This window comes from Hemiscyllium ocellatum, chromosome 44 (assembly GCF_020745735.1).
Source record: "Hemiscyllium ocellatum isolate sHemOce1 chromosome 44, sHemOce1.pat.X.cur, whole genome shotgun sequence".
NCBI lineage: Eukaryota > Metazoa > Chordata > Chondrichthyes > Orectolobiformes > Hemiscylliidae > Hemiscyllium > Hemiscyllium ocellatum.
In genome coordinates, this window is record NC_083444.1 from 9443971 (window position 1) to 9459596 (window position 15626).

The 15626-nt window shown below is 47.4% G+C and overlaps 1 protein-coding gene across 2 annotated transcripts in view; it reads right to left on the minus strand.

Moving 5' to 3' along the window:
• Positions 1-15626, minus strand: part of LOC132835291 (chloride channel protein ClC-Kb-like) — an 83241-nt gene that overhangs the window by 9246 nt on the left and 58369 nt on the right. The window contains exons 17-21 of one of the 2 annotated variants that reach the window (XM_060854710.1): positions 12726-12759; positions 8296-8360; positions 7819-7887; positions 6157-6195; positions 2874-2978 (exon numbers count right to left, since the gene is read on the minus strand). In XM_060854710.1, coding sequence (XP_060710693.1) covers positions 2874-2978; positions 6157-6195; positions 7819-7887; positions 8296-8360; positions 12726-12759 — 312 coding nt within the window. The remainder of the gene's footprint in view (positions 1-2873; positions 2979-6156; positions 6196-7818; positions 7888-8295; positions 8361-12725; positions 12760-15626) is intronic. The other variant, XM_060854711.1, reaches the window with a different exon arrangement.

Consider the following 15626-nt stretch of genomic DNA (forward strand, 5'->3'; position numbering starts at 1 on the left):
AACATCGAGTAAAAAATGAGGTCTGCAGATGCTGGAGATCACAGCTGCAAATGTGTTGCTGGTCAAAGCACAGCAGGTTAGGCAGCATCTCAGGAATAGAGAATTCGACGTTTCGAGCATAAGCCCTTCATCAGGAAATGCTCGAAACGTCGAATTCTCTATTCCTGAGATGCTGCCTAACCTGCTGTGCTTTGACCAGCAACACAGTTACAAAACATATCGACTTGGACATTGTGGAAAAGACAATAAAACTCTGCTTTCCTCAGTTGAGCAGAATGCATGCTCTTGTGTCACGTTCCAACTGCACTACTGTGCTTTAACTATAAGCGCACAGCCTGAGGGGTTCCAGACATTACCAGCCCCTTACCAGCCCACTACCAGCAGACATTACCAGCCCACTAGGCCTCAAAGTGACCTCTCACACTTTGGCAGTGACTACCCTAAGGTTTAGTTCATCCCTCAGAATAAAGTCCTGGCCTTGAATACTAGGTAAAAACAATGACTGCAGATGCTGGAAACCAGAGTCTACATTAGAGCGGTGCTGGAAAAGCACAGCAGTTCAGGCAGCATCCGAGGAGCAGTAAAATCGACATTTCGGGCAAAAGCCCTTCATCAGGAATGAAGGGATTTTGCCCGAAACATCGATTCTCCTGCTCCTCGGATGCTGCCTGAACTGCTGTGCTTTTCCAGCACCGCTCTAATCTAGACTCTGGCCTTGGATGCTGCCAGAATGTAATAGTTAGTTCAAGACAACTTCTTACAGTTGGAGACCCACGAGGTTCAGGAAGATTACAGACTGTTTTTCAAAGCACAGTCGATGATTGTGTGTCCTGGGGAAAAGCCCGTAGAGGTCTGCGTCACTAGCTATGTAGGACAAAACCGCAACAAAATCTCTCTCCAGACCTTCGCAAAGACACATTCCAGATGGAGGTAGAACCACAGAGATGTACAGCACGGAAACAGACCTTTCGGTCCAACCCATCTATGCCAACCACGTATTCTAAACTAATCTAGTCCCATTTGCCAGCATTTGACCCATATCCCTCTCAATCCTTCCTGCTTATATAATTACCCAGACGCCTTTTAAATGTTGCAATTGTACCAGCCTCCACCACTTCCTCTGGCAGCTCATTCCATGCATGCACCACTCTCTGCGTTAAAAAGTTGCACCCCTTAGGTCCCTTTTAAACCTTTCCCCTCTCACCCTAAACCTATGCCCCTCTAGTTCTGGACTCCCTAACCCCAGGGAAAATACCTTGGCTATATCCACACCCCTCATGATTTTATAAATCTCTATAAGGTCACCCCTCAGCCTCCGACACTCCAGGGAAAACAGCCCCAGCCTGTTCAGCCTCTCCCTGTAGCTCAACCCTCCAACCCTGGCAACATCCTTGTAAATCCTTTCTGAACCTTTTCAAGTTTAACAACATCTTTCCTATAGCAAAGAGACCAGAATTGAACACAGTTCTGCGATAACACGGCAGTTGCGTTCCTCTATAATCTCGCACTGTCGAAAATTGCACAGTGGAAAACCACTATAGAAAATCTCAATGTAGCAGATCGCTAATAGAAAGTCACTATATCCATTCAGTAGAAAGTTTGTGTTATCCAATTCGTTAATCACATTATAGCCAACTTGTGTTAATGAAACATGCGTTATACGTGAATGACCCGTATTCCAAAAGTGGCCTAAACAATGTCCTGTACAGCTGCAACATGACCTCCCAACTCCTACACTCAATGCATTGACCACTATCCTGCCTACCTGCGATTCTACTTTCAGTGAACCATTCACCTGCTCCTCGTGGTCTCTTTGTGTGACAGTCTCTTCCCCCACCCCTGCAGCCACCTTGAGGGCAGCATGCGATGGCGCTGAGTGTCCGGGCATGCGTGAAGGATCTCACAGGTAATGCCCATCTCACCACTAGCCAAACCATGTCTTGGCGCATGTTGCAAAGCTTTGGTGACGAGGCGTTCTGCCACATGACTTCGACTGTCTGCCCAGGGAACAAGCCAAAGGGATCCACCCTTGACATTTACGCCTCTCAGACTGAGAATTACAAAATGGTCGGGTCTTACAGTATTCGACAGATGGGAGCAGTCAACAAAGGCGATCAACTCTTACGAGATAATGTAAGACACTGGCTGGGAAGTTGAGGGGGCATTGGGGATATAAAACAAGACTTACAGAGCATGATCTTGTTGTAACATTGCAGCCACTGTGCACGGTGGCACTGCTGCCTCACAGCGCCAGAGACCCGGGTTCAATTCCCACCTCAGGCAACTGTCTGTGTGGAGTTTGCACATTCTCCCCGTGTCTGCGTGGGTTTACTCTGGGTGCTCCGGTTTCCTCCCACAGTCCAAAGATGTGTAGGTCAGGTGAGTTGGCCATGCTAAATTGTCCGTAGTGTTAGGTAAAGGGGTAAATGTCGGGGAATGGGTGGGTTGCGGGTCGGTGTGGACTTGTTGGGCCGAAGGGCCTGTTTCCACACTGTAAGTAATCTAATCTAATCCATGATCGAGTGGTGGAGCAGGCTCAAAGACGGAATAGCCTAATTCTGCTCTTATATTTTATGGTCGTATCTTTTATCAGGCAACAAATGGTTGGGGCACTGTGAGGAATGGACATATTGGCAGGAGAGTAAGGAGCTTGGGCGATTGGGCACAGGTGGGTCACATGACTGTACCTCCAAGGCTGTGTCCCACTGAGGTGGATGAGCTGAACATCCAGGCAGGTTGGGGAATGGAGGTCAGCAGCACGTTGGCTCCTGTCTCACTTGGACGCAGTAAACCTGCTCTCTCAGTCAACAGGGAGCCAATCAGAGGAGCAGGCGATGGTTCAGATCAGTCCACTCTTGGGACCGAGCTCTTACCTCATACAGGGTTTCTTTCTCCACGAGTCTGAACGGGGCTGGGTCAATGACACACTCATCCAGCTTCAGCACCTCCTGCAGCTGAGCGTATTCCCAATTCTCCACCTGCACCCAGAAAAGAAGATCAAAGCTCATTTGTTTTAGAAAAGCACAGTCAAGGCCTGGAGGGGCTGGCCTATCAGAATCAACCAAAGCTATGTGTCAGAAACAGACTGAAGTCAGCACTCAGGAATAGGATGGTTTAGATAAAGCTTCGAGTAAAGGCCTTTCCACACTTTCACCATACTCCCAGGACAGGGATAGCATGGGGTCAGAGACAGAGTAAAGCTCCCTCTACACTGTCTCCCATCAAACACTCCCAGGACAGGGACAGCATGGAGCTAGATACACAGTAAAGCTTGGTCTACACTGTCTCCCATCAACCACTCCCCAGGACAGGGACAGCATGGAGCTACATACAGAGTAAAGCTCCCTCTACACTGTCTCCCATTAACCACTCCCCAGGACAGGGACAGCATGGAGCTAGATACAGAGTAAAGCTCCCTCTACACTGTCTCCCATCAAACACTCCCAGGACAGGGACAGCATGGAGCTAGATACAGAGTAAAGCTCCATCTACACTGTCCCCCCATCAAACACTCCCAGGACAGGGACAGCATGGGGCTAGATACAGAGTAAAGCTCCCTCTATACTGTCTCCAATCAACCACTCCCAGGACAGGGATAGCATGGAGCTAGATACAGAGTAAAGCTCCATCTACACTGTCCCCCCATCAAACACTCCCAGGACAGGGACAGCATGGGGCTAGATACAGAGTAAAGCTCCCTCTACACTGTCTCCCATCAACACTCCCAGGACAGGGACAGCATGGAGCTAGATACAGAGTAAAGCTCCCTCTACACTGTCTCCCATCAAACACTCCCAGGGCAGGGACAGCATGGAGCTAGATACAGAGTAAAGCTCCCTCTACACTGTCTCCCATCAACACTCCCAGAACAAGGACAACATGGAGCTAGATACAGAGTAAAGCTCCCTCTACACTGTCTCCCATCAAACACTCCCAGGACAGGGACAGCATGGAGCTAGATACAGAGTAAAGCTCCCTCTACACTGTCTCCCATCAACACTCCCAGAACAAGGACAACATGGAGCTAGATACAGAGTAAAGCTCCCTCTACACTGTCTCCCATCAACACTCCCAGGACAGGGACAGCATGGAGCTAGATACAGAGTAAAGCTCCCTCTACACTGTCTCCCATCAAACACTCCCAGGACAGGGACAGCATGGAGCTAGATACAGAGTAAAGCTCCCTCTACACTGTCTCCCATCAACACTCCCAGGACAGGGACAGCATGGAGCTAGATACACAGTAAAGTTCCCTCTACACTGTCTTCCATCAACACTCCCAGGACAAGGACAGCACGGGGTTAGATACAGAGTAAAGCTCCCTCTACACTGCCCCCCCATCAAACATTCCCAGGACAGGACAGCACAGGATTAGATTTAGAGTAAAGCTCCCTCTACGCTGTCCCCCATCAAACACTCCAAGAAAGGGACAGCATAAGGTTAGATACAGATTAAAGCTTCTTCCACACATGCCTCTGAGCAGATCCAGGAAAGTAGAAGTGGGTTGGAGTATTAGTTTTGTCTCAGGCAGGTTGAAAAGCAGGGGATAGAATCCATGGCACAAGGTTCTGATCAGTCCTTATCTGGAAGAAAGTGAGGACTGCAGATGCTGGAGATCAGGGTCAAAGAGTGTGGTGCTGGAGAAGCACAGCTGGTCAAGGAGCGGGAGAGTCAACATTTTGAGCATAAGCTCTTCATCAGGAGTCTGGAAGAACGAGGTTCAATTCCAGGCACCATACCTTCAGGAAGGATAGGTTTACCCTGGAGAAGGGCGCTGCTCACAGGATGGCTGCACTGGGTCTAAGGGCAACAATGCAAGGGTTCCATTCCCTTGAATGCAAAAGTTACGGGGGTGACTTATTCACGGTGGTTAAACAATTTCATTAGAATTTTTGTTTAATTCTGACACAGGATGTGGGCATTGGTGGCTGCACCCGAATTTGGTTTGGAATCAGCTGTCTCTTGCACCAGTACACCCACAGTACTATTGAGAAAGGTAATTATTTCCTTTGGCAAGTGTAGGATAAGGAAGCACTCGAAGTGTAATGGGAATCTGGAACTCTCTCCTCTCACAAAACAAAACATTGAGGCTGATGAAACCGTTAAAATGGAGACTGATTGGTTTTTATTGGGTAGCACGATTCAGGGTTCCAATATCAAGACAGGTAACTGGAGCTATGACCAACATTCCCACATTTTTCTTGTTGCTGCAGGAGCCTCCAAAGTCCTAAATGTTGGGCATGGTGCCTCCCAGCATGTTAGCTTAGAACCCCCATCAGCCATGGTCTAACGGAATAGAGGACTGAGCCTGAGGGGCTGAATGGCCTCCTGCTCCTATGGAGGTCTGAGATTGGATGCAAGCAGATCCTTAATGCAGCTCTAAGGCTTGGGAATGTAGGAGACTCCTTCGACCCAGCTCCCAACAACCTTACTAACCCTCTCAGAAGGCAAAATGGGTCTGTCTGTCTACCTGAGGTTAAATTGGATGTTATTAAGTGGTTAAACTCCAATGATTCACTTGGGAGCACTGACATCTTCATTCTCATTCACCAATGTATTAATTCTCTTTAGTTTAGATGATTGAGGAATGCTCCTTTGTCTGTTTACTATAAAGAATCTCTCCCTATTCAAATTTCACAATGGTTGGTGACTCATAACATGCCTGGCCCTGTTTATCATACCCTGTTGTTGCAGGAGATTACAGGTGCTGATGTCAGTCCAGTCCCTCTCCCACTAGATGGCCACCTTGGCTTGGTCAGTACCACTGACCTCTCTGGGTTAAGGGGCTCTGAAATCTCAGGCTTTAGCATGTAGCACTCAGCTGCCATTCCACTACAGTGCCATGGGGAGGTGCTGTGTGGCCCCTTTCGGACAAGTTTGTTTAACCGTGGCCCTGTTAACTTGGTCATGTGGTGTACACATAATGTAGCTTTTGGCTCTATTGGAGGCAGAGACCTCCCACTGCCCTCGGCAATATTAATCAAATTTCTCCAAAGACAAAATGCATCATTCATTCCCACTTAATCCTTGCAGGATCTTGTTATGTACAACATTTGCTGCCAAGTTAGCCTCAGCAACGAAAGGAAAATGCTGTGGTGACATGAAAGGTAAATAAAAGCTAGCTCTTTCTTCACTACTGAATACAAACATCATTACCTCCCATGTGGTCATCGTGTCCAAGACCTCCTCTCCATCCTGGAATAAAAGTTAAATTAAAAGCATTTATTGAGACAATGAGCATTGTTCAATCATTTAATATAAAGTTTAGGACTATGTAGAGGATTCCTCATCCCTGCTTTTCAGGGGGGGACATGTAGTTTGGACAAATTAATTGACCCAGCTGTTGGGAACCCATACATTTATGTATGATGAGAACTGGAAAATGGAGTTCTGGACATTACTAGATTAGTAATAGAGTCATAGAGATCTAGAGCACATTTGGAAAGTACTCATCAAAAACAATCACCTAACAATTCTGATTTCATTTTCAAACACTTCCAACAGCATTGGATGTCTCAGCATTGCATGCGCACATTTAAATATTTCCTAAGCGTTATGAAAAGTTTCTGCCTTTACCACCATGACAAGCAGTGAGATCCAGATATCCACATTCCCAGGGGATATGTTTCCTCATATCCCCTCTAAACATCCTGCCCCTTACCTTAAATCCATTCCCCTGGGCATTGGTCCCTCCACCAAGGGGAAATATTCCTTCTTGTCTCCCCAGTCTGTGCCCCTCATAATTCCACACATATCAAACACATTCACCCCTAGTCTTCTCTGTTCCAAGGAAAACAATCCCAGTCAGTCCAATCTCTCTTCATAACTGAAATTCACCAGCCCAGGCAACATCCTGGTAAATCTCCCCATATGGGCAACATCCTGGTAAATCTTCTCTGCACGTTCTCCAGAGTTATAGAATCCCTACAGGGTGAAAACAGACCCTTCAGCCCAACAAGTCCACATCAACCCTCCAAAGAGTAACTCACCCAGACCCATTCCCCTACTCTACATTTACCAATGACAAATGCACCTAAACTACACATCCCTAAACACTATGGGCAATTTAGCACAGCCAATTCACCTAACCTGCACATCTTTGGACTGTGGGAGGAAACCGGAGCACCCGCAAACACAGGAAGAATGTGCAAACTCCACACAGACAGTCACCCGATCGAACCCAGGTCCCTGACGCTGTGAGGCAACAGTGCCAACTAGTGAGCCACCGTGCCACCTCCATCTTTGAACATGGGTGTGTGTGTGTGTGTGTGTGTGTGTGTGTGTGTAATGAAGGTGTTTAGTTTAATTTCCACAGTAGCTTAGCTGCCACCCAGTTTGCCACTTGTTTGACTAGTTCTGCTTATAGTAAATGGAAACGCCTGGTGAAAGTCTCTTGTTGTTCCAGTTAACTGTAATAAAGAGAAACAAATTGACCATTTGGGTGATTGAATAAAAGATTTGCACTCTTGGAGTAGCACGAGGAGAAGTGGGATTCAATTTCCAGTGTGATCCTCCCTCCAGAGATATAAGACTACCAAGAGGGAATTATCTGCTTTACCCTTATCTGATTGGTTGGTCTGAGGAGCTCCATGGAACGTAATAGTCTCCCGTATTTTTAATGCGTCGACCCCACGCCAGAGTCAACGGGCAGTGCAGGTAGCCCGACCAGTACCCTACCCATACCTCACTGGGCAGCACTCCTCCCTCACCTCCCTGTCATCGCCCCTCACAGCAAATAGACCAATTTGCCAGATGGACGTTAAGACTCCTTCCTCCCTACACTGCAGTCCCAGTTGAATTAATATCCTCCCTCATTACCACAGTGTAGCAACGAAACCTCTTCTGCTTGCTCGATTTTGATGGGCGACTTTCTTGAATCGCTTTGGCCTGTCAAGGATAAAAGACTAGTGAGGATTTTTTTCTTTTGAAAAACTACCCCTCTCCCTTATATTGATAGCCCTTCAGTCCTTTCCGTCTTTTGTCAGGAGGCCTAGCTTAGAAGGAGAATGGGAGAGTTACTTCCATCTCTGAGGTGTGCTCTGTTCTGGGCAGACTCACCCTCCGAGCTCCCTTTACACCGGTCTCAGAGGATTGTCCATCCCAGTAACTCAGTGAAAGCCAACGAGCAGAAGACCTGTGCTCTACCTGACTGAGCCCTCGGGAGCAGGGCTCGGTGTAACAACAGCTTGAGGAGGCCACTCCCATAGAAGTCCCTCTGCCCTTTCAGGAGGCTCAGCAGAGAAGACAATTGAAGTTACTGGTCGAATGGTCTAGGAAAAGCCCCTGGTGTCCTACCTCTTCGTTCTCAATGTAGATGTTGTCTTCTCGGTTTAACTGCTGCGTCTCTGGAGGTTGGGCATCTGCAATAAAGATCCAATAAATGTGGGGTGGGTGGCCTTTGTAATAATGTAGGACTGCGTTCAATTCTGGTCAGCAATCTTAAAGGGTTAATCAATGAGGTTCGATTACTTAGTCCCCTCAAGCTTTGAAGATCAAGTAGGCGTCTAATTGAGGCATTTAGGATGATTGGGCTTGGACAGATGGAGAGAAATTACTTCCTCCCTTTGAGGCAGTTCAGACTAAGAGGCAAAATCTTAACACTCTTAAGCCGAGCCAACCGGGAATGATGCCAAAAAGCAGTTTGTTATTCAGAAGGGAGTGGGAATATAGAGCTTCCTCTAACCCTCCTGTCTGCGGGGGCTGGAGGCTCAGCTGAAAATATCAAAATGGAGATGCGCGTCAGGAGAGCTGGTTCAGACAGAACGGGCTGAATGGCCTCCTTCTGGGAGATTGATGGAACGTAGTTGGGTGGAAGGGATATTAAGGGTTACAGAAGCTAGGTGGATACATTGAGCTAAAATACAGATCAGCTCTGGGATTATTGAATGAGAGAACAGGCTGGAGGAGTTGAATGCTCCCCCCTCTCCCCCCACCAGTCCTGGTATTCTCATCACAGTCTTGAGATCAGGAATAATTGTGGCTGGTTTCATCTGAAGAATTTGTTATGAAAGCGTAAGGTGTTTTGGCTTTCATTAACAGGGGGATTAATGTTAAGAGCCATGAGGTTTTGCTGCAGCTCTATAAAATCCTGATTAGACCACACTTGGATTATTGTGTCCAGATCTGGTCTCCACATTATAGGAAGGATGTAGATGCTTTAGAGAGGGTGCAGAGGAGATTTATCAGGATGCTGCATGGATTGGAGGGCTTGTGTTATGAAGAGAGGTTGAGTGAGCTGGGGCTTTCCACACTGGAGAGGAGGAGGAAGAGAGGTGACTTGATGGAGGTGTACAAGATAATGAGAGGCGTAGATAGAGTAGACAGTCAGAGACTTTTCCCCAGGGCAGAAATGGCTGTCACAGGGGGTCATAATTTTATGGTGATTGGGGGAAGGTCTAGGGGAGATGTCAGCGGTAAGTTCTTTATGCAGAGATTGGTGGATGTGTGGGATGCACTGTCAGCAGTGGTAGTAGAGTCAGAGACATTAGGGACATTTAAGCGACTGCTGGAGAAGCACATGGATGGCAGTAAATTGAGGGCTGTGTAGGTTAGGTTGATCTTAGATTAATTAAATGCTCGGCACAACACCATGGGCCGAAGGGCCGGTACTGTTTTATGTTCCATGTCCCATGTCCCATGTTCCATGTTCTAATTTGCCCAGTGGGTTGCTACAGAGGGGTTGGTTAGCATCAGTTAGCTGGACAGCTGGTGAGTGACCCTAAAGTGCGACCTTCTCATTCCCAATCCTTCCACCAATGGGAACGGTTTCTCCCTGTCCACTCCCTGTATGATTTTGAACAGCTCTCAGCCTTCTCTAATGAAGAGAGTCCCAACTTCTCCAATCTGTCCATGTGACTGAAGTTCCCCGTCCCTGGAATCACTCTCCTCAATATTTTCTGCACTTGCTCTAATTTACTGGCATTTCTCTTGAAATGTAATGCCCAGAACTGTATACAATACTGCAGCTGAGGCTGGACTAGTGTCTTAAACTTGTTCAACAGAATCTCTGGTTCAATTCCTATACCAGCTGAGGATACCAAGAAGGCCTCATCTTCTCAACCTTGCCCATTGCCTGAGATGTGGTGACCCTCAGGTTAAATCCTCACCAGTCATCTCTCTGTCCAATGAGAGAGCAGTTCTGCAGTTCTCTAGGACTTCTTTAACAATTGACCCTAGAGACCAGGCCCTACATTATTTGTTCTTTAAAAAATTAATAATAATCAAAGGCATTTGGAATACTGTGCTCAATTCCCAGCTATAGGAAGGATGTTGTTAAACTTAAAAGGGTTCAGAAAAGATTTACAAGGATGTTGCTGGGTGAGGCTAAATAGGCTGGGGCTATTTTCCCGGACTGTCAGAGACTGAGGGATGATCTTGCAGAGGTTTATAAGATCATGAGAGGCATGGATAGGGCAAACAGCCAAGGTCTTTTTTCCCCAGAGTAGAGAAGTCCAAAGCTAGAGGATAAAGGTTTAAGGTGGAAGGGAAAAGATTTAAAAGGGACCTAAGGGGCAATGTTTTCAAGCAGAATGTAGATGGTGTATGGAGCAAGCTGCTGGAGGAAGTGGTGGAGGCTGGTACAATTACATTTAAAAGGCATCTGGATGGGTACATGAATAGAAAGGGTTTGGAGGGATATGGGCCAAATGCTGGCAAATGGGATTAAATTTATTTAGGAGATATGGTCAACATGCATGAGTTGGACTGAAGGGTCAGTTTCTGTGCTGTAGAACTCTATGATTCTATGACTTGTGGACAGGTTAGTGGAATGGACAGAGGAGAGATAGATGTAATTTAGTGCAGAGAAGCTTAATTCTTCCCATTATTTTGAGCGACAAGATAAATAAAGAGTACAACTCCAAAGCGAGAGCAGGAGCAGAGGGATCTGGATGCGTACGTACGTAATTCATTGAAGGTGTCAGGACAAATTGAGGGCACACTTAGTAAAGCATACTGTATCCCTGGCTTCATTAATAGAGGTATAGAGGTCACAAGCAAGGAGATTCTGTTGAACAAGTGTAAGACACTAGTCCAGCCTCAGCTGCAGTATTGTATACAGTTCTGGGCATTACATTTCAAGAGAAATGCCAGGAAATTAGAGCAAGTGCAGAAAATGTTGAGGAGAGTGATTCCAGGGACAGGGAACTTCAGTCACATGGACAGATTGGAGAAGTTGGGACTCTCTTCATTAGAGAAGGCTGAGAGCTGTTCAAAATCATACAGGGAGTGGACAGAGAGAAACCATTCCCATTGGTGGAAGGATTGGGAATGAGAAGGTCGCACTTTAGGGTCATTGCCAAAAGAAGCAATGGCAAGACGAGGAGAAACCTTTACACACAATGGGTGGTCAGGGTCTGGAATGTACTGCCTGAGAGCATGATGGAGGCAGACTCAGTCAAGGGGGGACGGGCATGAAATGAATTGCCCATTTGGAGAGCTGTCGCTACTATAATGCACCAAACGGATCCCTTCTGCGTTGTAACCACTCTGCGTATTTGAGTGCATACTTTCAGTCTGACTCCAGTGCCTTTGATTGGTTGGTTGGCGTGTTGGTTTCATGTCCTGACCCCCTGGTGCATGTGGGGAGTGGGGGGAATTGGGAGTGCTGGGGGTGGGGAAGAAAATCCAAGGAGTTTCAGAGGTGCGAGACAGCAAAGGCGAAAGACAGACCGACAAACTGGATTCATGAGGGTCAGCAATGGAGCAGAATCAGAGAACTGTTCCAATCATTGGCACATCATCTTTGACGTCAAAACCTTCAAGAAGATGGACTGGCAGATAACTGGGGAGAGCAATGAGAGGCTGGAAGAGCATGGGAAAGGGTAGGAGGGTCTAGAATGTGAATTTAATAAGTCCTAATACCGACCCCACCCAGTCCAAGTTTTAAAAAATTCATTCATGGAATGTGGGCATCACTGGCTAGGCCCCAGCATTTATTGACCGTCCCTAATTGCCCCGAGGGCAGTTAAGAGTTAACCACATTGCTGTGGATCTGGAGTCATATATAAGCCAGACTAGGTAAGGGTGGTAGATTCCTTAAAGGCATTAGTAAAGCAGATGGAAGCAGGCCGTTCAGCCCTTCGAGTCCACAGGGACCCTCCAAAGAGCATCCCACCCAGACCCACCCTGCTATTTTTGTAACCCTGCATTTCCCAAGGTTAACCCACCTAGCCTGCACATCGCTGGACACCACGCAACAATTTAGCATGACCAATCAACCTAATCTGCACATCGTTGTGAGTGTGGGAGGAAACCCACACAGACACGGGGAAAATGTGCAAACTCCACACAGACCATCACCCAAGGCTGGAATCGAACCCAGGTCCCTGGCACTGTGAGGCAGCAGTGCTAACCACTGAGCCACCCCAAATAGGCTTTTAATACAGTAGTTGCTATGGTCAAGATTAACTGAAACTACTTGTCAGTTGCAGCTTTTATTTTGTGAAGTAAACTCATCCAGAAGTTATGGTAGAATTTGAACACCCACCTCTGAATTACAAGTAACATGGCCACTGTACTATCATGCCTTGTACAGATACACCAACAGGCACAGAAAGCAATACAGACACACTTACACACGCACAGAACCTAATGTAAAAATTGAACATACAGTACAAGTGTAAATGCAAAGTTACCTGGGGACCCAAGTCTACAGGCACAATGCACAAGCACATCCCCAGGAAATAATATAAATACATTCACAGATACGTATGTACATGACTCACCTTCACAGCCAATTCGGTCAGAACATGTGTTATTCTGAATTAAATAAAACATTAGCAGAAACGTTAATTGGTTCTGATATAGCTTTGTGACTGACAGAAATCCTCATACGAAACACACAGGTATAACTGCAGATCATTTATTTGTGACTGTGAAGTCTCCAGACCCTTATGAACAACACGATAATTTGTCAATCCATGTCCTTTAAATCAAAATTTATTCCATTTCGTAAATTTAATTTTTTCAAAACTCAAAATCACCCAGCCTTGACAAAATATTGTCTAAGTTAGACACAGTTGCATGAGCGAGAGGATAAACCTTTTGCAGGGTTTTAACTCAGGGATACTGAAGGAATGGAGGTATATTTCCAAGTCAGGATGGTGAATGGATTGGAGAGGAATTTGCAGGGTCTGGTGTAACCTCTATCTGCTGCCCTTTTCCTGACAGTGGCCATGGGGTTGGAAAGTGCTGTCTAGAGAGCTCAGATGAATTTTTGCAGTGCTTCACAGAGATGGTATGCACTGCTGCAATGGAATGGTGGATCTAGTGTCGATCTAGCAGATTGCTTTGTCCTGAGTAGTGTTGAGCTTCTTTGGATGTTGTTGGAGCTGTCCCCATCCAGGCAGCTGAGGAGTATTCCATCACTCGCCTGACTTGTGCCTTGTCCAAGGTGGACCACCTCTGGGGGGTCAGGAGGTGAGATAATGATGGGAGCTGTTGCCAAGGTTTCTGATGGGACCTAACCCTGTCCAGATAATAGTCCAGACAATGCCATTGTTACACCTTGTTTGAGTGGAGATGCATGAGGTGCTTATAACACACATAAGGGGACGGGGTAGTGGCTTCCATAATGTTATTCCTGTCATCTCCTGCTCTTTGGATTCAGACTTGTGGGTTGAATCCCTATTGGAACAGAACATACGCTCCAAAATAAGGCAAGTGGAATTCACGCACAACCTTCAGTATTTTGTCAGGGAGGCTTTTTTTTGACACAAAGCTGAGGCCACAAACAGAGTGGGCCCTGCACGGTCAAATGTCAGCCTTGTCTATTCCTTTCATTTTTGGGAAGTGACAACACTGTCTCTCTTCAACATGTGACCCCCAACCCACCACCACCAACTCCACCACCACCAACTCCACCACAACCAACTCCACCACAACCAACTCCACCACCAACTCCACCACCACCAACTCCACCACCACCAACTCCACCACAACCAACTCAACCACCAACTCCACCACCAACTCCACCACCACCAACTCCACCACAACCAACTCAACCACCAACTCCACCACCTAACTCCACTACCAACTCCACCACCACCAGCTCCACCACAACCAACTCAACCACCAACTCCACCACCACCAACTTCATCACAACTCCATCACCACCAACTCCATCACAACCAACTCCACCACCACCTAACTCCACCACCACCTAACTCCACCACCACCTAACTCCACCACCACTAACTCCACCACCACCAACTCCACCACCACCAACTTCATCACCACAACTCCATCACCACCAACTCCATCACAACCAACTCCACCACCACCTAACTCCACTACCACCAACTCCATCACCACTGACTCCACTACCACAAACTCCACCACCACTAACTCCACTACCACCAACTCCATCACCACCAACTCCATCACCACTAACTCCATCACCACTAACTCCACAACTACCAACTCCATCACCAACTCCATCACCACCAACTCCATCATCACCAACTCCACCACCACCAACTCTACCATCACCAACAACTCCCTTACCACCAACTCCACTACCAACTCCACTACAACCAACTCCATCACCACCAACCCCACCACCACCAACTCCACTACTATCAACTCCATCACCATCCTCAGCACCAATTCATCACCACCAACTCCACCACCACCCTCAGCACCAACTCCATCACCACCAACCCATCATCACTACATCCACCGCCACCATCTCCATCACCAGCAACTCCACCACTGACTCCACTACTATCAACTCCATTACCACCAACTCCACCACCACCAGCAATCCCCCACCACCAACTCTACCATCATCAACCACATCACCACCAACTCCATCACCACTATCACCACCAACTCCATCATCACCATCACAACCATCTCCACGACCACCAATTCCAACACCACCAATGCCATCACCAACTCTACTACCTTCAACTCAACCACTACCATAACAACCATCTCCACCACGAACAACTCAACCAGCACTAACTCTACTATCACCAACTCCACCACCACCATCTCCACCACCACCAACTCCACCAGCACCAACTCCACTACAACCAACTCCACTACCACCAACTCTACCACTACCATCACAATCAACCCCATCACCACCAACCCCTCCAACACCACCAACTCCATCACCAACACCTCTACTACCACAAACCCCACAACTCCATCACCACCATGCCAATCATCTCCACCCCCGCCAACTCCACCACCAGGAAATCCATCTCCAACTCCATCACCAATTCCACCATCACCAACTCCATCACCACCAACTCTTATCACTACCAACCCCACCTGCACCAACTCCACACCACCAACTCTATCACCACCAACTCCACCATCAGCTCCACCACCACCAACTCCAACACCACCAACTCTGCCATTAACTTCACCACCACCAACTCCACCACCACTACTCCACCACCAACAACTCCATCACCACCAACATCATTGCCACCAACTGCACCACTACCAACTCCACTACCACAAATGCCATCACTGCCAATTCCACCACCACCAATACCACCAACTCTAACACCACCAATTCCACCAACAACGCCACCACCACCACCAACTCCATCACCACCAACTCACCACCACCATCACCACGAACCCCACCAACACCAACTCCACCAACT